General features: G+C 45.3%; 1 protein-coding gene across 1 annotated transcript in view; it reads right to left on the reverse strand.

Annotated features, from left to right (window-relative positions):
* Positions 1–25,000, reverse strand: part of LOC106591872 (short transient receptor potential channel 5) — a 108,997-nt gene that overhangs the window by 2,991 nt on the left and 81,006 nt on the right. The window contains exons 14-17 of the mRNA XM_082977328.1: positions 12,684–12,879; positions 9,229–9,438; positions 3,040–3,081; positions 250–339 (exon numbers count right to left, since the gene is read on the reverse strand). Of these exons, the coding sequence (XP_082833454.1) occupies positions 250–339; positions 3,040–3,081; positions 9,229–9,438; positions 12,684–12,879 (538 nt within the window). The remainder of the gene's footprint in view (positions 1–249; positions 340–3,039; positions 3,082–9,228; positions 9,439–12,683; positions 12,880–25,000) is intronic.

Raw genomic sequence — 25,000 nt, forward strand, 5'->3', positions numbered from 1 at the left:
AGAGGGATGGAGAGAGAGGGATAGAGAGAGAGGGATAGAGAGAGAGGGATAGAGAGAGAGGGACGGAAAGAGAGATGGACGGAAAGAGAGATGGACGGAAAGAGAGATGGACGGAAAGAGAGATGGACAGAAAGAGAGACGGAGAGAGATATGGAGAGAAGCAGAGAGATAGATATTACATATAGTCTTCAGAAAAACGACGGTCGATGTCAATCTAATTGGCATAACGTCCGCCTTCCACACACACACCTTAAAGTTCTCCTCGGTCAATCCCTCGTCCGTCTTGGAACTGCGTATCATGGCCGCCACGTACCTCTTCACCAGGCTACGGATCACTTCCTGTTAACAATGACATTACTTCCCGTTAACCACAACACTGTTACCATGGACACCCCTGTCTGACACTTTAAAAAAAAAAGAAAATAATATTTTATGAATCCATAGGAGACTGACATGTACACATACAGATTAATTCAATAATGCTGTCATTGAAAATTGTACACCCAAGGTAGGCTTCTGCCCCTTTAAGAGCTAGAACAGACTGTGGACCCTATGTTGTGATTCGGAGCTTCTGCCCCTTTAAGAGCTAGAACAGACTGTGGACCCTATGTTGTGATTCAGGGCTTCTGCCCCTTTAAGAGCTAGAATAGACTGTGGACCCTATGTTGTGATTCAGGGCTTCTGTCCCTTTAAGAGCTAGAACAGACTGTGGACCCTATGTTGTGATTCAGGGCTTCTGCCCCTTTAAGAGCTAGAACAGACTGTGGACCCTATGTTGTGATTCAGGGCTTCTGCCCCTTTAAGAGCTAGAATAGACTGTGGACCCTATGTTGTCATTCAGGGCATCTGTCCCTTTAAGAGCTAGAATAGACTGTGGACCCTATGTTGTGATTCAGGGCTTCTGTCCCTTTAAGAGCTACAATAGACTGTGGACCCTATGTTGTGATTCAGGGCTTCTGCCCCTTTAAGAGCTAGAATAGACTGTGGACCCTATGTTGTGATTCAGGGCTTCTGCCCCTTTAAGAGCTACAATAGACTGTTCAACCCCCACAATCCAATAAACAGCTGCTGAAACTCTCTTGGGTTATAGATCACATATGTCAGTAGGTTATGTCAGTAGTCTAGTGTGAGGGGTTATAACAGTAGTCTAGTGTGAGGGGTTATAACAGTAGTCTAGTGTGAGGGGTTATGTCAGTAGTCTAGTGTGAGGGGTTATAACAGTAGTCTAGTGTGAGGGGTTATAACAGTAGTCTAGTGTGAGGGGTTATAACAGTAGTCTAGTGTGAGGGGTTATAACAGTAGTCTAGTGTGAGGGGTTATGTCAGTAGTCTAGTGTGAGGGGTTATAACAGTAGTCTAGTGTGAGGGGTTATAACAGTAGTCTAGTGTGAGGGGTTATAACAGTAGTCTAGTGTGAGGGGTTATGGCAGTAGTCTAGCGTGAGGGGTTATAACAGTAGTCTAGTGTGAGGGGTTATAACAGTAGTCTAGTGTGAGTGGTTATGTCAGTAGTCTAGTGTGAGGGGTTATAACAGTAGTCTAGTGTGAGGGGTTATAACAGTAGTCTAGTGGTAGTGGTTATAACAGTAGTCTAGTGTGAGGGGTTATGGCAGTAGTCTAGCGTGAGGGGTTATAACAGTAGTCTAGTGTGAGGGGTTATGTCAGTAGTCTAGTGTGAGGGGTTATGTCAGTAGTCTAGTGTGAGGTTATGTCAGTAGTCTAGTGTGAGGGGTTATGTCAGTAGTCTAGTGTGAGGGGTTATAACAGTAGTCCAGTCTGAGGGGTTATAACAGTAGTCCAGTCTGAGGGGTTATAACAGTAGTCTAGTGTGAGGGGTTATAACAGTAGTCTAGTGTGAGGGGTTATGTCAGTAGTCTAGTGTGAGGGGTTATAACAGTAGTCTAGTGTGAGGGGTTATAACAGTAGTCTAGTGTGAGGGGTTATAACAGTAGTCTAGTGTGAGGGGTTATGACAGTAGTCTAGTGTGAGGGGTTATGTCAGTAGTCTAGTGTGAGGGGTTATGTCAGTAGTCTAGTGTGAGGGGTTATAACAGTAGTCTAGTGTGAGGGGTTATAACAGTAGTCTAGTGTGAGGGGTTATAACAGTAGTCTAGTGTGAGGGGTTATGACAGTAGTCTAGTGTGAGGGGTTATAACAGTAGTCTAGTGTGAGGGGTTATAACAGTAGTCTAGTGTGAGGGGTTATGTCAGTAGTCTAGTGTGAGGGGTTATAACAGTAGTCTAGTGTGAGGGGTTATAACAGTAGTCTAGTGTGAGGGGTTATAACAGTAGTCTAGTGTGAGGGGTTATAACAGTAGTCTAGTGTGAGGGGTTACGTCAGTAGTCTAGTGTGAGGGGTTATAACAGTAGTCTAGTGTGAGGGGTTATGTCAGTAGTCTAGTGTGAGGGGTTATAACAGTAGTCTAGTGTGAGGGGTTATAACAGTAGTCTAGTGTGAGGGGTTATAACAGTAGTCTAGTGTGAGGGGTTATAACAGTAGTCTAGTGTGAGGGGTTATGACAGTAGTCTAGTGTGAGGGGTTATAACAGTAGTCTAGTGTGAGGGGTTATGTCAGTAGTCTAGTGTGAGGGGTTATGACAGTAGTCTAGTGTGAGGGGTTATGACAGTAGTCTAGTGTTAGGGGTTATAACAGTAGTCTAGTGTGAGGGGTTATAACAGTAGTCTAGTGTGAGGGGTTATAACAGTAGTCTAGTGTGAGGGGTTATAACAGTAGTCTAGTGTGAGGGGTTATAACAGTAGTCTAGTGTGAGGGGTTATGACAGTAGTCTAGTGTGAGGGGTTATGACAGTAGTCTAGTGTTAGGGGTTAAGACAGTAGTCTAGTGTGAGGGGTTATAACAGTAGTCTAGTGTGAGGGGTTAAAACAGTAGTCTAGTGTGAGGGGTTATGTCAGCGACACTGTAGGGAGCTTTTTGTTCACATTGTCCTAAAAAGGGAAACAGACTGTGGAATTCAATCGACCCGAAGTCAGACCACCTCGAAACTGCACTGAGTTCACAAAACAAAAAATGAGAGAGAAATACCTGATAGTGTTGATTCTGTATCAGGCTGTCTGCATGACGCTCCTGGAAATAAATTATATACTGGTAAAGCATATTATGTACCAGCACACACACACACACACACACACACACACACACACACACACACACACACACACACACACACACACACACACACACACACACACACACACACACACACACACACACACACACACACACACACACACACACTTCACCCACTCGTATCAGCAGCATCAGAGGGATTCTTGGTGTTATATAATACAGCCCACATTTGGGATGTGTCCCAAATCACCCCTCTTCCCTACGTAGTGCACAAACTGTTCTCTTTCCTACATAGTGCACTATAGAGTCCCATGGGCCCTGGTCAGTGTATATAGGGAATAAGGTGCAGTTTGGGACGCAGACCCAGGACTGGAAATCAGGCCAGGTGTGTGCGTGTGTGTGTGTTTGCTTTCATTAGTGTGAGCAACATGAGATTATGAACAAGTCATTCTCAAGTGTTTTCTTGTGTTTGGAAATGTGCAATTTCATGCATACAGTTGAAGTCGGAAGTTTACATACACCTTAGCCAAATACATTTAAACTCCGTTTTTCTAATTCCTGACATTTAATCCTAGTATAAATTCCCTGTCTTAGGTCAGTTAGAATCACCACTTCATTTTAAGAATGTGAAATGTCAGAATAATAGTAGAGAGAATGATTTATTTCAGCTTTTATTTCTTTCATCACATTCCCACTGGGTCAGAAGTTTACATACACTCAATTAGTATTTGGTAGCATTGCCTTTAAAGTCTTGGGTCAAACGTTTCGGGTAGCCTTCCACAAGCTTCCCACAATAAGTTGGGTGAATTTTGGCCCATTCCTCCTGACAGAGCTGGTGTAACTGAGTCAGTTTTGTAGGCCTCCTTGCTCACACACACTTTTTCAGTTCTGCCCACAAATGTTCAATAGGATTGAGGCCAGGGCTTTGTGATGGACACTCCAATACCTTGACTTTGTTGTCCTTAAGCCATTTTGAAACAACTTCCGAAGTATGATTGGGGTCATTGTCCATTTGGAAGACCCATTTGCGACCAAGCTTTAACTTCCTGACTGATGTCTTGAGATGTTGCTTCAATATATCCACATCATTTTCCTCCCTCATGATGCCATCTATTTTGTGAAGTGCACCAGTCCCTCCTGCAGCAAAGCACCCCCACAACATGATGCTGCCACCCCCATACTTCACGTTTGGGATGGTGTTCTTCGGCTTGCAAGCCTCCCCCTTTTTCCTCCAAACATAACAATGGTCATTATGGCCAAACAGTTCTATTTTTGTTTCAACAGACCAGAGGACATTTCTCCAAAAAGTACTTTCTTTGTCCCTATGTGCAGTTGCAAACCGTAGTCTGGCTTCTTTATGGCGGTTTTTGAGCAGTGGCTTCTTCCTTGCTGAGCGGCCTTTCAGGTTATGTCGATATAGGACTCGTTTTACTGTGAATATAGATACTTTTGTTCCTGTTTCCTCCAGCATCTTCACAAGGTCTTTTGCCCTTGTTCTGGGATTGATTTGCACTTTTCGCACCAAAGTACATTCATCTCTAGGAGACAGAACGCGTCTCCTTCCTGAGCGGTATGACGGCTGCGTAGTCCCATGGTGTTTATACTTGCGTACTATTGTTTGTATAGATGAACGTGGCACCTTCAGGTGTTTGGAAATTGCTCCCAAGGATGAACCAGACTTGTGGAGGTCTACAATTTTTTTCCTGAGGTCTTGGCTGATTTCTTTTGATTTTTACATGATGTCAAGCAAAGAGGCACTGAGTTTGAAGGTAGGCCTTGAAATACATCCACAGGTACACCTCCAATTGACTCAAATGATGTCAATCAGAAGCTTCTAAAGCCATGACATCATTTTCTGGAATTTTCCAAGCTGTTTAAAGGCACAGTCAACTTAGTGTATGTAAACTTCTGATCCACTGCAATTGTGATACAGTGAATTATAAGTGAAATAATCTGTCAGTAAACAATTGTCGGAATAATTACTTGTGTCATGCACAAAGTAGATGTCCTAACCGACTTGCCAAAACTATAGTTTATTAACAAGAAATTTGTGGAGTGGTTGAAAAACTAGTTTTAATGACTCCAACCTAAGTGTATTTAAACTTCCGACTTCTACTCTATGTGTGTTTTAACATTAACTGTCACTGTGAATCGACAGGTTATGTGTTTTAACATTGATTCTCACCGTGAACTGTCAGGTTATTGTGTGTTTTAACATTGGCTTCTACTAAGCTCTATGGAATTGTTTTAAGAAGTATAAAAAAAATCCAAATATAAAAAAATATATTTTGGCCTTGCTGCAATAGAAATGCATTGAATAACAGATAGTCCCCCCCAAAAAAATCAAAAGGAAGTTTGTTCTGAAGTGTCCTATGTCTGAGAGATACAAGAATGATCAGGAAACATTTGTAAATTATATTTATTTAACATGTAATTAACCCCGTATTTTTGGCAATTAACAGTCTCCATATATACTTCCATACATTTTTCACAAGACGAGTCTTGTGAGGCCTGTGGGCATCCTAGAGCAAAAACAACCGACATGTTCGTGTTGCTGAGAGTCTCACCTTTCCACAGAGAGGTCATATTAATGTGTAGCCCAACCTGTTTGGAAGCTACAGACAGAAGATGGCGGAACGGCTGTAGCGACTTCAGACGAGTCTCCTGGTTCGGAAGCTACAGACAGAAGATGGCGGGTCGGCTGTAGCGACTTCAGACGAGTCTCCTGGTTCGGAAGCTACAGACAGAAGATGGCGGATCGGCTGTAGCGACTTCAGACGAGTCTCCTGGTTCGGAAGCTACAGACAGAAGATGGCGGGTCGGCTGTAGCGACTTCAGACGAGTCTCCTGGTTCGGAAGCTACAGACAGAAGATGGCGGGTCGGCTGTAGCGACTTCAGACGAGTCTCCTGGTTCGGAAGCTACAGACAGAAGATGGCGGGTCGGCTGTACCGACTTCAGACGAGTCTCCTGGTTCGGAAGCTACAGACAGAAGATGGCGGGTCGGCTGTAGCGACTTCAGACGAGTCCCAGAGCAAAACGGAGAACAACATCGTGTTTTGCGAGTCGCATCTTTCCATAGAGGGGTCATAATAGTTTGTAAGCCAAACCGTACAGACAATTTTGTGAGAAGACCGATTTTACCGGATGTCTCATGGTTTGACAAAACCCGCTCTAGCCCGGTCACCTTTCACCGCAGATGCGGAAGTGCGACATCGGAGGATGCGGTGAAAAAAAAAAAGCGATATCTCTAGCTTAAATGAACAGATTTTGATTGGGAGGTTGTTATGATAATAATTTGAATTTCCGCAGGGGCACGGACATCGACCTCAGGGTGTTAACATTCATTCTCACTGTGATCTGTATTCTCACTGTGAACTGTATTCTCACTGTGATCTGTATTCTCACTGAACTGTATTCTCACTGTGAACTGTATTCTCACTGTGATCTGTATTCTCACTGTGAACTGTATTCTCACTGTGAACTGTCAGGTTATTGTGTGTGTAAAGATATAGAATACAGATATAGATATAGAATACATTCTCACTGTGAACTGTCAGGTTATTGTGTGTGTAAAGATATAGAATACAGATATAGATATAGAATACATTCTCACTGTGAACTGTCAGGTTATTGTGTGTGTAAAGATATAGAATACAGATATAGATATAGAATACAGTTCACAGTGAGAATGAATGTTAACACCCTGAGGAAACTTTCATAGTTTTTGAAATGTTCCGAATTGACTGACCTTCATGTCTTGATGGACTGTCATTTCTCTTTGCTTATTTGAGCTGTTCTCGCCATAATATGGACTTGGTCTTTTACCAAATAGGGCTATCTTCTGTATACAACCCCTACCTTGTCACAACACAACTGATTGGCTCAAACGCATTAAGAAGGAAATAAATTCCACAAATTAACTTTTAACAAGTCACACCTGTTAATTGAAATGCATTCCAGGTGACTACCTCATGAAGCTGGTTGAGAGAATGCCAAGAGTGTGCAAAGCTGTCATCAAGGCAAAGGGTGGCTACTTTCAAGAATCTCAAATATAAAATAGATTTGAATTTGTTTAACACTTTTTTTTGGTTACTACATGATTCCATATGTGTTATTTCATAGTTTCGATGTCTTCACTTATTATTCTACAATGTATAAAATAGTAAAAATAAAGAAAAACCCTTGAATGAGTAGGTGTGTCCAAACTTTTGACTGGTACTGTACGTCGGGCCTTTGTTAGCAATGCAGACTGTGCTGTTGGCACTGAAACATACAGTAAGCAACATTATGGGTCATCTACAGAAATGTGCGAAAATTAATTTCTCCATCCTGAAGAATGTATTCAGTGAACACAGACTCTGAACACAGAGCATGTTACATCAAAGAAAAGCCCAGCTTTGTCCAGCTGGCATTTGAGAGGGACTTGACAAGTACATTTCGCCAGGAAGGAGAATGGAAACAGAGACTTCTCATGAGGTTCAACACATCGCATCGAAGAGGCTGCAACTCTTCTAAATGGTAAAGCTACAACCTTTGTGCCAGAATTATTACCAGGCCCCGTCCTACTGGTTGTAGGTCTCATTTCTTTTTTAATGTAATGTCTAGTTTAGGCCTTTGCTTTTTACTTCAAAGCATCTTTTAGATGTATCTGTGATTCTTAAAGTCATTCGGCTACTTGCTTTTGAGGGTTTAATTGCTATTGATAGATATACAGCTTTGCGTTATTTGATGGGTATACTGACAATGACCAATGTGGCCTATTGGTTGTGCTCTGAGGTGAGATGTGGCGTTTGGTTCCTGTTGTCCAGGCTGTCTCTCTGATGGTGCTGAAAGTGACAGAGCATCCAATGTTATCCTTTCATCGCACTGACTGGCTGTAGCCTCCTGTCCATGGTTCTGAATCGATAGTTAAGCTGACTAGCCTGTCCATGGTTCTGAATCGATAGATAAGCTGACTGGCTGTAGCCTTCTGTCCATGGTTCTGAATCGATAGATAAGCTGACTGACTGTAACCTTCTGTCCATGGTTCTGAATCGATAGTTAAGCTGACTGGCTGTAACCTTCTGTCCATGGTTCTGAATCGATAGTTAAACTGACTGTAGCCTTCTGTCCATGGTTCTGAATCGATAGTTAAGCTGACTGTAGCCTTCTGTCCATGGTTCTGAATCGAGAGTTAAACTGACTGTAGCCTTCTGTCCATGGTTCTGAATCGATATTTACAGTGTGTGCTGTTTTAATGAGTACGTCTTGCGTTACCAGTGTACGGCTCCCAGTGTACGGCTCCCAGTGTACGGCTCCCAGTGTACGGCTCCCAGTGTACGGCTCCCAGTGTACGGCTCCCAGTGTACGGCTCCCAGTGTACGGCTCCCAGTGTACGGCTCCCAGTGTACGGCTCCCAGTGTACTGCTCCCAGTGTACGGCTCCCAGTGTACGGTGCTCCCAGTGTACGGCTCCCAGTGTACGGCTCCCAGTGTACTGCTCCCAGTGTACGGCTCCCAGTGTACGGCTCCCAGTGTACTGCTCCCAGTGTACTGCTCCCAGTGTACGGCTCCCAGTGTACTGCTCCCAGTGTACGGCTCCCAGTGTACGGCTCCCAGTGTACGGCTCCCAGTGTACGGCTCCCAGTGTACGGCTCCCAGTGTACGGCTCCCAGTGTACGGCTCCCAGTGTACGGCTCCCAGTGTACTGCTCCCAGTGTACGGCTCCCAGTGTACGGCTCCCAGTGTACGGCTCCCAGTGTACTGCTCCCAGTGTACGGCTCCCAGTGTACTGCTCCCAGTGTACGGCTCTCAGTGTACGGCTCCCAGTGTACGGCTCCCAGTGTACGGCTCCCAGTGTACGGCTCCCAGTGTACGGCTCCCAGTGTACGGCTCCCAGTGTAAGGCTCCCAGTGTACGGCTCCCAGTGTACGGCTCCCAGTGTACGGCTCCCAGTGTACGGCTACGTTTCAGAACAGTAGTAGGACCTATCTACCTTGTATTATTAGGGTTGTGCCCACCCATGGATTTACAATGCCCCCTCGGGCATGGCATCCTGCGGTGTGTGTGTGTGTGTGTGTGTGTGTGTGTGTGTGTGTGTGTGTGTGTGTGTGTGTGTGTGTGTGTGTGTGTGTGTGTGTGTGTGTGTGTGTTTATCTTCTTACTGGGAACTCTCGTAGGTCGTGGTGTTTGTGTGTGTCGTCAGCAGGGGGCGTTCCTCTCCTACAGAGTCTATGGTGAACCCACAGGCAGAGGTACCACACTGACTTTGGACTGGGAACGATGTTGAAGGGAGGAGGCAGAGTACCCCCCTCGTCAAAATAACTCATCCATAACTTGGTCCGGGCAAACTTCCACTCTATATCTGCATGGTCCTGGAGGAGACCGAGGGGGAGGGAGGGGAGAAGTGGGAGAGAGAGAGAGGGGGATGAGGGGGAGAAGTGGGAGAGAGAGAGAGAGAGAGGGGGATGAGGGGAAGAAGTGGGAGAGAGAGAGAGGTGGGGATGAGGGGGAGATGTGGGAGAGAGAGAGAGAGAGAGAGAGAGGGGGATGAGGGGAAGAAGTGGGAGAGAGAGAGAGGTGGGGATGAGGGGGAGATGTGGGAGAGAGAGAGAAGTGGGGATGAGGGGGAGATGTGGGAGAGAGAGAGAAGTGGGGATGAGGGGGAGATGTGGGAGAGAGAGAGAGGTGGGGATGAGGGGAGATGTGGGAGAGAGAGAGAGGTGGGGATGAGGGAGAGATGTGGGAGAGAGAGAGGGGGATGAGGGGGAGAAGTGGGAGAGAGAGAGAGGGTGATGAGGGGGAGAAGTGGGAGAGAGAGAGGGGGGGATGAGGGGAAGAAGTGGGAGAGAGAGAGAGGGGGATGAGGGGGAGAAGTGGGATGTGGGGGAGATGTGGGAGAGAGAGAGAGGGGGATGAGGGGAGATGTGGGAGAGAGAGAGAGGGTGATGAGAGGGAGAAGTGGGATGAGGGGGAGATGTGGGAGAGAGAGAGAGGGGGATGAGGGGGAGAAGTGGGAGAGAGAGAGAGGGGGATGAGGGGGAGATGTGGGAGAGAGAGAGAGGGGGATGAGAGGGAGAAGTGGGATGAGGGGGAGATGTGGGAGAGAGAGAGAGGGGGATGAGGGGGAGATGTGGGAGAGAGAGAGGTGGGGATGAGGGGGAGATGTGGGAGAGAGAGAGAGGGGGATGAGGGGGAGAAGTGGGAGAGAGAGAGAGGGGGATGAGGGGAAGAAGTGGGAGAGAGAGAGAGGGGGATGAGGGGGAGATGTGGGAGAGAGAGAGGGGGATGAGGGGGAGATGTGGGAGAGAGAGAGGGGGGATGAGGGGGAGATGTGCGAGAGAGAGGGGGGGATGAGGGGGAGAAGTGCGATGTGGGGGAGATGTGGGAGAGAGAGAGAGGGTGATGAGAGGGAGAAGTGGGATGAGGGGGAGATGTGGGAGAGAGAGAGGGGGATGAGGGGGAGATGTGGGAGAGAGAGAGAGGGGGATGAGAGGGAGAAGTGGGATGAGGGGGAGATGTGGGAGAGAGAGAGAGGGGGATGAGGGGGAGATGTGGGAGAGAGAGAGAGGTGGGGATGAGGGGGAGATGTGGGAGAGAGAGAGAGGGGGATGAGGGGGAGAAGTGGGAGAGAGAGAGAGGGGGATGAGGGGGAGATGTGGGAGAGAGAGAGAGGGGGATGAGGGGGAGAAGTGGGAGAGAGAGAGAGAGAGGGGGATGAGGGGGAGAAGTGGGAGAGAGAGAGAGGGGGATGAGGGGGAGATGTGGGAGAGAGAGAGAGGGGGATGAGGGGGAGAAGTGGGAGAGAGAGAGAGAGAGGGGGATGAGGGGGAGAAGTGGGAGAGAGAGAGAGGGGGATGAGGGGAGAAGTGGGAGAGAGAGAGAGAGAGTGGGATGAGGGGGAGAAGTAGGAGAGAGGGAGGATAATAAATTATTTGGTCAATCAGTCAATCAATGACTAGTTTGTACAGGATACTTTGATACTGAGATAATACAATGGAACTCATCAACACTGAGATAATACAATGGAACTCATCAACACTGAGATAATACAATGGAACTCATCAACACTGAGATAATACAATGGAACTCACCAGCACTGAGATAATACAATGGAACTCATCAACACTGAGATAATACAATGGAACTCATCAACACTGAGATAATACAATGGAACTCATCAACACTGAGATAATACAATGGAACTCATCAACACTGAGATAATACAATGGAACTCATCAACACTGAGATAATACAATGGAACTCATCAACACTGAGATAATACAATGGAACTCATCAGCACTGAGATAATACAATGGAACTCATCAACACTGAGATAATACAATGGAACTCATCAGCACTGAGATAATACAATGGAACTCATCAGCACTGAGATAATACAATGGAACTCATCAGCACTGAGATAATACAATGGAACTCATCAACACTGAGATAATACAATGGAACTCATCAACACTGAGATAATACAATGGAACTCATCAACACTGAGATAATACAATGGAACTCATCAGCACTGAGATAATACAATGGAACTCATCAACACTGAGATAATACAATGGAACTCATCAACACTGAGATAATACAATGGAACTCATCAACACTGGAGATAATACAATGGAACTCATCAACACTGAGATAATACAATGGAACTCACCAGCACTGAGATAATACAATGGAACTCATCAGCACTGAGATAATACAACGGAACTTCAATGGAGTATTATAATATGTTTAATAGCAGCACTACTTACAGTGATGAGTTGATCGTTGTTCCTGATGGCTATCAATCAATCAATCAATCAATGTATAATAACGGTAGTAGTACTCACAGCGATGAGTTGATAGGAGTTGTTCATCATGGCGATCAATCAATCAATCAATGTATAATAACGGTAGTAGTACTCACAGCGATGAGTTGATAGGAGTTGTTCATCATGGCGATCAATCAATCAATCAATGTATAATAACGGTAGTAGTACTCACAGCGATGAGTTGATAGGAGTTGTTCATCATGGCGATCAATCAATCAATCAATGTATAATAACGGTAGTAGTACTCACAGCGATGAGTTGATAGGAGTTGTTCATCATGGCGATCAATCAATCAATCAATGTATAATAACGGTAGTAGTACTCACAGCGATGAGTTGATAGGAGTTGTTCATCATGGCGATCAATCAATCAATCAATGTATAATAACGGTAGTAGTACTCACAGCGATGAGTTGATAGGAGTTGTTCATCATGGCGATCAATCAATCAATCAATGTATAATAACGGTAGTAGTACTCACAGCGATGAGTTGATAGGAGTTGTTCATCATGGCGATCAATCAATCAATCAATGTATAATAACGGTAGTAGTACTCACAGCGATGAGTTGATAGGAGTTGTTCATCATGGCGATCAATCAATCAATCAATGTATAATAACGGTAGTAGTACTCACAGCGATGAGTTGATAGGAGTTGTTCATCATGGCGATCAATCAATCAATCAATGTATAATAACGGTAGTAGTACTCACAGCGATGAGTTGATAGGAGTTGTTCATCATGGCGATCAATCAATCAATCAATGTATAATAACGGTAGTAGTACTCACAGCGATGAGTTGATAGGAGTTGTTCATCATGGCGATCAACATGTTGAGCAGAACCACCAGGGAGATGACGTTATAGGTTCCAAACATGGTGGCGCCAACAAACTCTGTGAACTCATGACGAGCTTTAACGTTGGTCACGTACAGGTTTAACAAGCCGAAGATGGACCAGAACAGAGACTGGAGGGTCTCAAATAACCTGGAGAGAGGAGAGAGAGAGAGATGAGAGGGACAGGGAGAGAGAGAGAGAGAGAGAGATAGATGAGGACAGGGAGAGAGAGAGAGAGGAGAAGGACAGAGCGAGATGAGAGGGAGAGAGAGAGCGAGATGAGAGGGACAGAGAGAGAGAGAGAGAGAGAGAGAGAGAGAGAGAGAGAGAGAGAGAGAGAGAGAGAGAGACAGACTGATCAGGCCAAAAATAGACAAGACTACCTGGAGAGGGAGAGAGAGAGAGAGAGCATATATATATATATACATACATACACAAATCCACATATGTATAAATACATATACACACACACACACACACATTTATATATATATATATATATATATCATTAAAAATATATATTTTCCTTTATTATTTTCTGCTAACCCTAATTGAGAAGTTGTGATCTGAATGAAGGGGAAAAGGCCTTTCCTTGAACATAAGGTGAGACATTCTTATTAATTTACTAGAGAACCAATTCGGATAGAAGTGTAACTTTTGTATGACTGAAGCCTTTAGCGAGAGGTCTAATGCTTTAATATTTAATCATTTCTGCCCTCTGATTTCATATTAATTATTTAAATAGACCCGTTTATTTTTTTGTGGACAACCTTGTTTTATTCCTCTTGACGGTTTAAAAGTTTCTGAGAAGTAGCCATTATTTACTATTTTACACCTCGGGTTGCTATACATGATTTGAACTCATTTTATAAGAGATTCTCCTAAATTGAAATGTTCCAGGTATTTATATATAAAGTCCAGTCGTACTTTATCAAAAGCCTTTTCAAAGCCAGCTATGAATAGCAGGCCTGGTTTCACAGATCTTTCATAGTGTTCTATTGTTTCCAGTGCTTGTCTTATATTATCTCTGATGTATCGTCCATGTAAAAAACCTGTCTGATTAAGATGAATAATATCTGACAAAACCTTTTTAATTCTATGCGCCAAACATTTCGCTAGGAATTTTTGCATCACAACACAGAAGAGAAACAGGTCTTCATAACGTCCACTGAGTGAATCAGACAGGATCTGTTATACCTACCACTGGTTTGCCATCCTAGGCCTCGAGTTTGGCAGACGCTCTCATCCGGTATGCCATCCATCCCTGGAGTGAATGGCTATACACTCCACTGCGTATACCATCCCGGCCTGGAGCGTGGTTATACCTCCACGTGGGATACCGAACCCACAACCCTGGCGTGTGGCAATACCTCCACTGCTCTACCATCCAGAGCCACACGGGACCGCGTGGTTATACCTGTTCCACTGGTAATGCCATCCAGGCCTTCTTGTTGAGTATCTGGATATACCTACCGCTGGTATGCCATCCGAGCCCTGGTTAGAGCATGCTCATACCGTCCACTGGTAGTGCCATCCAGCCCTGGAGTGTGGTTATACCTCCACTGGTATGCCATCCATCCCTGGAGTTTGGTTATACCTCCACTGGTATGCCATCCATCCCTGGAGTGTGGTTATACCTCCACTGGTATGCCATCCAGCCCTGGAGTGTGGTTATACCTCCACTGGTATGCCATCCAGCCCTGGAGTGTGGTTATACCTCCACTGGTATGCCATCCATCCCTGGAGTGTGGTTATACCTCCACTGGTATGCCATCCATCCCTGGAGTGTGGTTATACCTCCACTGGTATGCCATCCATCCCTGGAGTGTGGTTATACCTCCACATGGTATGCCATCCATCCCTGGAGTTTGGTTATACCTCCACTGGTATGCCATCCAGCCCTGGAGTGTGGTTATACCTCCACTGGTATGCCATCCATCCCTGGAGTGTGGTTATACCTCCACTGGTATGCCATCCATCCCTGGAGTGTGGTTATACCTCCACTGGTATGCCATCCAGCCCTGGAGTGTGGTTATACCTCCACTGGTATGCCAATCCATCCCTGGAGTGTGGTTATACCTCCACTGGTATACCATCCATCCCTGGAGTGTGGTTATACCTCCACTGGTATACCATCCATCCCTGGAGTGTGGTTATACCTCCACTGGTATGCCATCCAGCCCTGGAGTGTGGTTATACCTCCACTGGTATGCCATCCATCCCTGGAGTGTGGTTATACCTCCACTGGTATGCCATCCAGCCCTGGAGTGTGGTTATACCTCCACTGGTATGCCATCCATCCCTGGAGTTTGGTTATACCTCCACTGGTATGCCATCCAGCCCTGGAGTTTGGTTATACCTCCACTGGTATGCCATCCAGCCCTGGAGTGTGGTTATACCTCCACTGGTATGCCATCCAGCCCTGGAGTTTGGTTATACCTCCACTGGTATGCCATCCAGGCCTGGAGTGTGGTTATACCTCCACTGGTATGCCATCCAGCCCTGGAGTGTGGTTATACCTCCACTGGTATGCCATCCAGCCCTGGAGTGTGGTTATACCTCCACTGGTATGCCATCCAGCCCTGGAGTGTGGTTATACCTCCACTGGTATACCATCCAGCCCTGGAGTGTGGTTATACCTCCACTGGTATGCCATCCATCCCTGGAGTGTGGTTATACCTCCACTGGTATGCCATCCATCCCTGGAGTGTGGTTATACCTCCACTGGTATGCCATCCATCCCTGGAGTGTGGTTATACCTCCACTGGTATGCCATCCATCCCTGGAGTTTGGTTATACCTCCACTGGTATGCCATCCATCCCTGGAGTGTGGTTATACCTCCACTGGTATGCCATCCATCCCTGGAGTTTGGTATACCTCCACTGGTATGCCATCCAGCACCGGAATTTGGTATACCTCCACTGGTATGCCATCCAGCCCTGGAGTTTGGTTATACCTCCACTGGTATGCCATCCAGCCCTGGAGTGTGGTTATACCTCCACTGGTATGCCATCCAGCCCTGGAGTTTGGTTATACCTCCACTGGTATGCCATCCAGCCCTGGAGTTTGGTATACCTCCACTGGTATGCCATCCAGCCCTGGAGTTTGGTTATACCTCCACTGGTATGCCATCCAGCCCTGGAGTTTGGTTATACCTCCACTGGTATGCCATCCAGCCCTGGAATTTGGTATACCTCCCCTGGTATGCCATCCAGCCCTGGAGTTTTCCCAGAATTAAAGGCTTTAAATGCATCAAGAAGTTCCTCCTCTGTAATTTGGCCTTCACATGAGTCTTTCTGTGCATCTGTTAATTTTACATTATTAATAGGAAAAAAATCCTACAAATGAGAACTTGTTCTTAACTGGCCTACCTGGTTAAATAAAGGGGAAATAAACAAATACTAAATAAATCTCCTCTAACCAGAGGAGGAGATTTTTAGAAGAGATGTATTTAGTATTTGTTTATTTCCCCTTTATTTAACCAGGTAGGCCAGTTAAGAACAAGTTCTCATTTGCAACTGAGACCTGGCCAAGATAAAGCAAAGCAGTTCGACAACATACAACAACACAGAGTTACACATAAACAAACGTACAGTCAATAACACAAAATAAAATAAAAATAGAAAAATCTATATACAGTGTGTGCAATGTAGAAGAGTAGGGAGGTAGGCAATAAATAGGCCATAGAGGTGAAAATAGTTACAATTTAGCATTAATACTGGAGTGATAGATGTGCAGATGATGATGTGCAAGTAGAGATACTGGGGTGCAAAAGAGGAAGAGGGTAAGTAATAATATGGGGATGAGGTAGTTGGGTGGGCTATTTACAGATGGGCTGTGTACAGGTACAATGATCGGTAAGCTGCTCTGACAGCTGATGCTTAAAGTTAATGAGGGAGATCTAAGACTCCAGCTTCAGTGATTTTTGCAATTCGTTCCAGTCATTGGCAGTAGAGAACTGGAAGGAAAGGCGGCCAAAGGAAGTATTGGCTTTGGAGATGACCTAACCTGCTGGAGCACGTGCTATGGGTGGATGTTGCTATGGTGACCAGTGAGCTGAGATAAGGCGGGGCTTTACCTAGCAAAGACTTATAGATGACCTGGAGCCAGTGGGTTTGGTGACGGACATGTAGTGAGGGACAGCCAACGAGAGCATACAGGTCACAGTGGTGGGTAGTATATGGGGCTTTGGTGACAAAACGGATGGCACTGTGATAGACTACATCCAGTTTGCTGAGTAGAGTATTGGAGGCTATTTTGTAAATGACATCACCGAAGTCAAGGATCGGTAGGATAGTCAGTTTTACGAGGGTATGTTTGGCAACATGAGTGAAGGAGGCTTTTCTGCGAAATAGAAAGCCGATTCAATATTTAATTTTAGATTGGAGATGCTTAATGTGAGTCTGGAAGGAGATTTTACATCTAACCAGACACCTAGGTATTTGTAGTTGTCCACATATTCTAGGTCAGAACCGTCCAGAGTAGTGATGCTAGTCGGGCGGGAGGGTGCAGGCAGCAATCGGTTGAAGAGCATGCATTTAGTTTTACTAGCATTTAAAAGCAGTTGGAGGCCACGGAAGGAGAGTTGTATGGCGTTGAAGCTTGTTTGGAGGTTTGTTAGCACAGTGTCCAAAGAAGGGCCAGAAGTATACAGAATGGTGTCGTCTGCGTAGAGGTGGATCAGAGAATCACCAGCAGCAAGAGCGACATCATTGATGTATACAGAGAAAAGAGTCGGCCCGAGAATTGAACCCTGTGGCACCCCCATAGAGACTGCCAGAGATCCGGACAACAGGCCCTCCGATTTGACACACTGAACTCTATCTGAGAAGTAGTTGGTGAACCAGGCGAGGCAGTCATTTGAGAAGCCAAGGCTATTGAGTCTGCCGATAAGAATGCGGTGATTGACCGAGTCGAAAGCCTTGGCCAGGCCGATGAAAACGGCTGCACAGTATTGTCTTTTATCGATGGCGGTTATGATGTCGTTTAGGACATTGAGGCTTAGGTGCACCCATGACCAGCTCGTAAACCAGATTGCATAGTGGAGAAGGTACGGTGGGATTCGAAATGGCCGATAATCTGTTTATTAACTTGGCTTTCGAAGATTTTAGAAAGGCAGGGCAGGGTGGATATTGGTCTATAACAGTTTGGGTCTAGAGTGTCTCGCCCTTAAAAGAGGGTGATGACCGCGGCAGCTTTCCAAATCTTTGGGAATCTCAGACGATACGAAAGAGAGGTTGAATAGGCTAATAATAAGGGTTGCAACAATTTCAGCTGATAATTTTAGAAAGAGAGGGTCCAGATTGTCTAGCCCAGCTGATTTGTAGGGATCCAGATTTTGCAGTTCTTTCAGAACATCAGCTGTCTGGATTTGAGTGAAGGAGAAGCGGGGGGGGGGGGGGGGGGGGCAAGTTGCTGCAGGGGGTGCTGAGATGTTGACCGGGTTAGGGGTAGCCAGGTGGAAAGCATGGCCAGCCGTGGAAAAATGCTTATTAAAATTATAGAATATCCTAGATTTATCGGTGGTGACAGTGTTTCCTAGCCTCAGTGCAGTGGGCAGCTGGGAGGAGGTGCTCTTATTCTCCATGGACTTTACATTGTCCCAAAACTTTTTGGAATTAGTGCTACAGGAAGCAAATTTCTGTTTGAAAAAGCTAGCCTTAGCTTTCCTAACTAACTGAGTATATTGGTTCCTGACTTTCTCTGAAAAGTTGCATATCGTGGGGGCTATTTGATGCTAATGCAGAACGCCACAGGATGTTTTTGTGCTGGTCAAAGGCAGTCAGGTCTGGAGAGAACCAAGGGCTATATCTGTTCCTGGTTCAATTTTTTTAATGGGGCATGCTTATTAAGATGGAGAGGAAAACACTTTTGAAGAGCAACCAGGCATCCTCTACTGACGGGATGAGGTCAATATCCTTCCAGTATACCAGGGCCAGGTCGATTAGAAAGGCCTGCTCGCAGAAGTGTTTTAGGGAGCGTTTGACAGTGATGAGGGGTGGTCGTTTGACTGCGGACCCAGGCAGTGATCGCTGACATCCTGGTTGAAGACAGCAGAGGTGTATTTAGAGGGCAAGTTGGTCATGATGATATCTAAGAGGGTTCCCATGGTTACGGATTTAGGGTTGTACCTGGTTCCTTGATAATTTGTGTGAGATTGAGGGCATCTAGCTTAGATTATAGGACGTCCGGGGAGCTAAGCATGTCCCAGTATAGGTCACCTAACAGTACGAACTCTGAAGATAGATGGGGGGTGATCAATTCACATATGGTGTCCAGGGCACAGCTGGGGCAACGGTGAGAGACTTGTTTCTGGAAAGTAGAAGTTTGAATTGTTTGGGCACAGACCTGGATAGGATGACAGAACTCTGCAGGCTATCTCTGCAGTAGATTGCAACTATCTTGGCGGAAAATGTTATAGTTAGGGATGGAGATTTCAGGGTTTTTGGTGGTTTTCTTAAGCCAGGATTCAGACACGACTAGGACATCTGGGTTGGCAAAGTGTGCTAAAGCAGTGAATAAAACAAACTTAGGCAGGATGCTTCTAATGTTAACATGCATGAAACCAATGCTTTTACGGTTACATAAGTCAACAAATGAGAACGCCTGGGGAATGGGAGTGATGCTAGGGGCTGCAGGGCCTGGGTTGACCTCCACATCACCAGAGGAACAGAGGAGGAGTATGATAAGGGTACGGCTAAAGGCTAAAATAACTGGTCGTCTAGTACGTTCAGAACAGAGAGTAAAAGGAGCAGATTTCTGGCCGCGGGAGAATAGATTCAATGCATAATGTACAGACAAGGGTATGGTAGGATCTGAATACAGTGGAGGTAAACCCAGGCACTGAGTGACGATGAGAGTGGTTTTGGACTGAAATGAAAACATATCCTTAAAGTGCTTTGCTTCCTCTTTCAAAATATTATTTGTTGAATCATGGATGACTCTGTCATTTGTAACAAGTTTCAGTAAATTCTGAAACTCAAGTTTGTTATTAAGGCACATGAAAGTTCACATGTTCCATTTTGATTTAAAAAATGTTACGTTCAAATGGTTCTCCTGTGAAGTAATGACGCGCAACATACGCCTAGTTTTCTGAAACGAGGCACAAATATATCAACGAATTTGCAATGGCTAGGGCTGTTACGGTGACCGTATTACCGCCACACCGGCGGTCACAAGTCACGACAGAAGTCAAATTCAACGTGATCGTTTTAGTCACGGTAACTAGGCTTCTCCAAGCTCTGATGCTGCTCATGGTCGTTAGTAGTCTACAAAATTTTCTAACTGCCTGTCACAACGTTGACTGAAGGGGGCGCCTCTCCCCGTGCGGTCGTCGTCGCCGGCCTACTAGCTGCCACCGATCCTCTGTTATTTTTCCTTTTGTTAGGTCTAGTTTAGGTTTGCACCTGTGTTGTATTAGTTCATCGCTCTGGGACCGATGGTACCACCAGTCTGACCGCTATGGGACCGATGGTACCACCAGTCTGACCACTCTGGGACCTATGGTGTCCAGTCTGACTGCTCTGGGACCTATGGTGTCACCAGTCTGACTGTTCTGGGACCTGCCACCAGTCTGACCGCTCTGGGACCTGCCACCAGTCTGACCGCTCTGGGACCTATGGTGTCACCAGTCTGACTGTTCTGGGACCTATGGTGTCCAGTCTGACTGCTCTGGGACCTATGGTGTCCAGTCTGACTGCTCTGGGACCTATGGTGTCCAGTCTGACTGCTCTGGGACCTATGGTGTCCAGTCTGACTGCTCTGGGACCTATGGTGTCCAGTCTGACTGCTCTGGGACCTATGGTGTCCAGTCTGACTGCTCTGGGACCTGCCACCAGTCTGACTGCTCTGGGACCTGCCACCAGTCTGACTGCTCTGGGACCTGCCACCAGTCTGACTGCTCTGGGACCTGCCACCAGTCTGACTGCTCTGGGACCTGCCACCAGTCTGACTGCTCTGGGACCTGCCACCAGTCTGACTGCTCTGGGACCTATGGTGGCTCCAGTCTGACTGCTCTGGGACCTATGGTGGCTCCAGTCTGACTGCTCTGGGACCTATGGTGGCTCCAGTCTGCTTGCAGTTGTCAGTTATCATCAGGTATGAGGATGATCTACTTTGATGTGTCAAGTGGGTGAGATGCGCAGTCTGTGTTTGACTTTATGAGTTTTGAGATGTCTGAGTTTAACTTCATGGACAAACTCGTTGTCCAAACCGACGATGGCGCAGCTGTAATGGAATGCATCTGCTATTTGTATTTACAGGTAAGTTCCCTCCTGTTCCCTGATTAAAGAGGTGATGAATACTCCACTCCACTACCATTGTCAACTCTCTCCTGACATGAACTGAAGTCACGTCTCATGTGCCCCAGTCATCCACTGGCAAAATGAATGTTTCCCCTCCGAGCACTGTGAGTACCCCATCAACATTCTCTCATTACTGTATGTAGAGTCAATCTCGTTATTACACATCTATGATTTTACTCCTTGCTTGGACTAACTCATTCTTAGCTCTTTTGTCTAACTGTCTTGTGTTATAGTTTTTTTTGTCTCTTCCCAGTCAAATCCTGTCTTGCACTGGTCAAGCCTCTGAACACCTCAACTCATGCTTCATACCCTCATTCAATCACTGCTGTGATCCCTTCCCAACACTGTGTAAGTAGCCCTCTCATTCCCATTCCCCATAATATTGTACTATAAATGTCTTTATTAGATGCTTTAGGTTAAAATAATTGGTCTTTGACGATTTTGAAAAAAAAAAACACTTTTGTCGTCTCCTTGTGATCCACGCCTATACCGTGGGTCTCCCATCCTCCTCAATTTGTCAAGTCACCAGCCTCCACTGATGCAAATGTAGTCGAAAATCTAATCAAACACTTCATGAGAGCCCATGAGCTCATGTTGCGCAAGAATTTCTATAGGCTGTGCAATTGCATAAGAAAACAGAGCGATGGCCTCTATTAAAAAGAGGAGGATCCCATCAGCTATCTATAGGCTAGGCCTACTATATTTATTTCTCAACTTTCCTAATATTATTAAGCACATCGCTTCTCTTTAAAAACAGCAGTATAGCCTACCTGGCTGGCATGAAAATGAACCACGGAAAAAAGCATCGTCAATTCACTATTTACAGTAAGTGCATAGATGACAAGTAATATGTATTTTCTCGCACAGAATAGGTCAACTTTTGTACTATAGGAGATAGTATATTGACATAGGCTAGTGCTTTTGCTGTTCGTCAGGTCTACTCATCTAAAGAAAACTAAATGTAGACAGTTTTTTCAATATCTTCAATATGAGCCTCAGATTTGGATAAGGAGGTGCGCAGTTGCATCCCCGATGTGACTGTCTTCACTTGTAGCCTGTGAGAAAGACCAGATCACATGACGGATAGCCATGTGAGTGAGAGGTGCTTCAGCACGCAGCCGGGAGAAGGGTATTATAATTATTATATTCAGCCCAAGAACACACTGGCCGCAAAAGGCGTGGATTTTTTTTAGGGGGCATTATGACCACACAAAGGGGATGCAGCCGGGAAATTCGAGGCATTATCAAGTTCTTGTCTCATTGTGAATGAGAGACTGATGAAGTGTGTACAGCCTGAGCAAAAAAACAATGCAGAGGTCATGCCTTTTCAAACAACTTTTTTTTTAAATCATCATTAGTCTCATCATACAGCCTTACAATATATTAAACATCTAAACATATGTTTGTATCACAATTTAAGATACATAAATAACTTAAAAGAAATTAAGCATTTAGGAGGACATGTTTATTTGTTATTCGCTCAACACAGAATAGCCGCATGTACGCACTCCCTCAAATCATTTGTGGAGAAAATATAATTTATATTTTATTCAGCTTTGTTCAATTGTACTATTCATACTATAAGATAATATAAAATAATACCCTGGAATTCTAAGCAAATCTTGTCTGCTAAATGAACTAGTGTCGCCCCACAGCCATTTGGCACAGCCCTATCAGGACCTGCTAAATGAACTAGTGTAGCCCCACAGCCATTTGGCACAGCCCTATCAGGACCTGCTAAATGAACTAGTGTAGCCCCACAGCCATTTGGCACAGCCCTATCAGGACCTGCTAAATGAACTAGTGTAGCCCCACAGCCATATGGCACAGCCCTATCAGGACCTGCTAAATGAACTAGTGTCGCCCACAGCCATTTGGCACAGCCCTATCAGGACCTGCTAAATGAACTAGTGTCGCCCCACAGCCATTTGGCACAGCCCTATCAGGACCTGCTAAATGAACTAGTGTAGCCCCACAGCCATTTGGCACAGCCCTATCAGGACCTGCTAAATGAACTAGTGTCGCCCACAGCCATTTGGCACAGCCCTATCAGGACCTGCTAAATGAACTAGTGTCGCCCCACAGCCATTTGGCACAGCCCTATCAGGACCTGCTAAATGAACTAGTGTAGCCCCACAGCCATTTGGCACAGCCCTATCAGGACCTGCTAAATGAACTAGTGTAGCCCCACAGCCATTTGGCACAGCCCTATCAGGACCTGCTAAATGAACTAGTGTCGCCCACAGCCATATGGCACAGCCAGATCAGGACCTGCTAAATGAACTAGTGTCGCCCCACAGCCATATGGCACAGCCCTATCAGGACCTAACATAAGGACAACTCAGAGTATACTATTCTGTTCTTCTGAAATAGACTACATTTTCTTCATATCATGCTTCTTTAGACCTGTCTAAGATAAATAATGGATTTATCGTGATGCTGTAGTCTATATTAAATGGATTTATTAGACTTTTTGACTTTTTAAAACGTAGACGTTCCAAAGGTGTGTTAATTATCGTGTTTGTGTGGAAGCCAGGTGTCACGGTTGTCGTCGGTTAAGGAGGACCAAAACGCAGCAGGCATGCCGGTTGTTCATTTTGAACATTTATTAACTCCAAAATGAACACAAAAATAACAAAAGAGAACGAACGATAAACTGACAGTCCTGTAATGTAGACATACACTAAACACGGAACAATCTCCCACAAATGACAAACACACCCTAATATATGGGACTCTCAATCAAAGGCAAATAGACAACACCTGCCTTCAATTGAGAGTCCCAACCCCAATTAACCAAACATAGAAACGGACACACTAGACTAAACATAGAATTACATGAAAACCAAAGAGTGCCCAAAAACCCCCGGAATACTTAAATCAAATGCCCCTTCAACAAACACACCACCCCGAACCACATAAAACGAATACCCTCTGCCACGTCCTGACCAAACTACAATACCAATGAACCTTATACTGGCCAGGACGTGACACCAGGAGATGTTAATTATGTTAATTAAATTATGTTAATTAAATGTTAATTAACTGTCAACTACCGTTCGATTGGCTGTTATTTCATGACGTAGCACTAGAACAGTCTGCAGTCACCCGGACTCACCCTACTAGAATCTGAAGTCAAATGTCTACTGTTTGCTGATGATCTGGTGCTTCTGTCCCCCAACCAAGGAGGGCCTACAGCAGCACCTAGATCTTATGCACAGATTCTGTCAGACCTGGGCCCTGACAGACCCGGGCCCTGACAGACCTGGGCCCTGACAGACCTGGACCCTGACAGACCTGGGCCCTGACAGTAAACCTCAGTAAGACAAAAATAATGGTGTTCCAAAAAAAGTCCAGTTGCCAGGATCACAAACACAAATTCCACTTAGACACCGTTGCCCTAGAGCACATAAAAAACTATACATACCTCGGCCTAAACATCAGCGCCACAGGTAACTTCCACAAAGCTGTGAACGATCTGAGAGACAAGGCAAGAAGGGCCTCCTATGCCTTCAAAAATAATATAATATTTATAAAATAATATAAAATCAGTTATAGAACCCATTGCCCTTTATGGTTGTGAGGTCTGGGATCCACTCACCAACCAAGAATTCACAAAATGGGACAAACACCAAACTGAAACTGCATGCAGAATTCTGCAAAAATATCCTCTGTGTACAAGGTAAATCACCAAATAATGCATGCAGAGCAGAATTAGGCCGATACCCGCTAATTATCAAAATCCTGAAGAAAAAAAACGTTAAATTCTACAACCACCTAAAAGGAAGCGGTTCCCAAACCTTTCATAACAAAGCCATCACCTACAGAGAGATGAACCTGGAGAAGAGTCTCTTAAGCAAGCTAGTCCTGGGGCTCTGTTCACAAACACAAACAGGCCCCACAGAGCCCCAGGACAGCAACACAATTAGACCCAACCACATTATTATTATTAGGTCCCATCATATTC

Source organism: Salmo salar, chromosome 07 (assembly GCF_965601325.2).
Source record: "Salmo salar chromosome 07, fSalSal1, whole genome shotgun sequence".
In the NCBI taxonomy this organism is placed as follows: domain Eukaryota; kingdom Metazoa; phylum Chordata; class Actinopteri; order Salmoniformes; family Salmonidae; genus Salmo; species Salmo salar.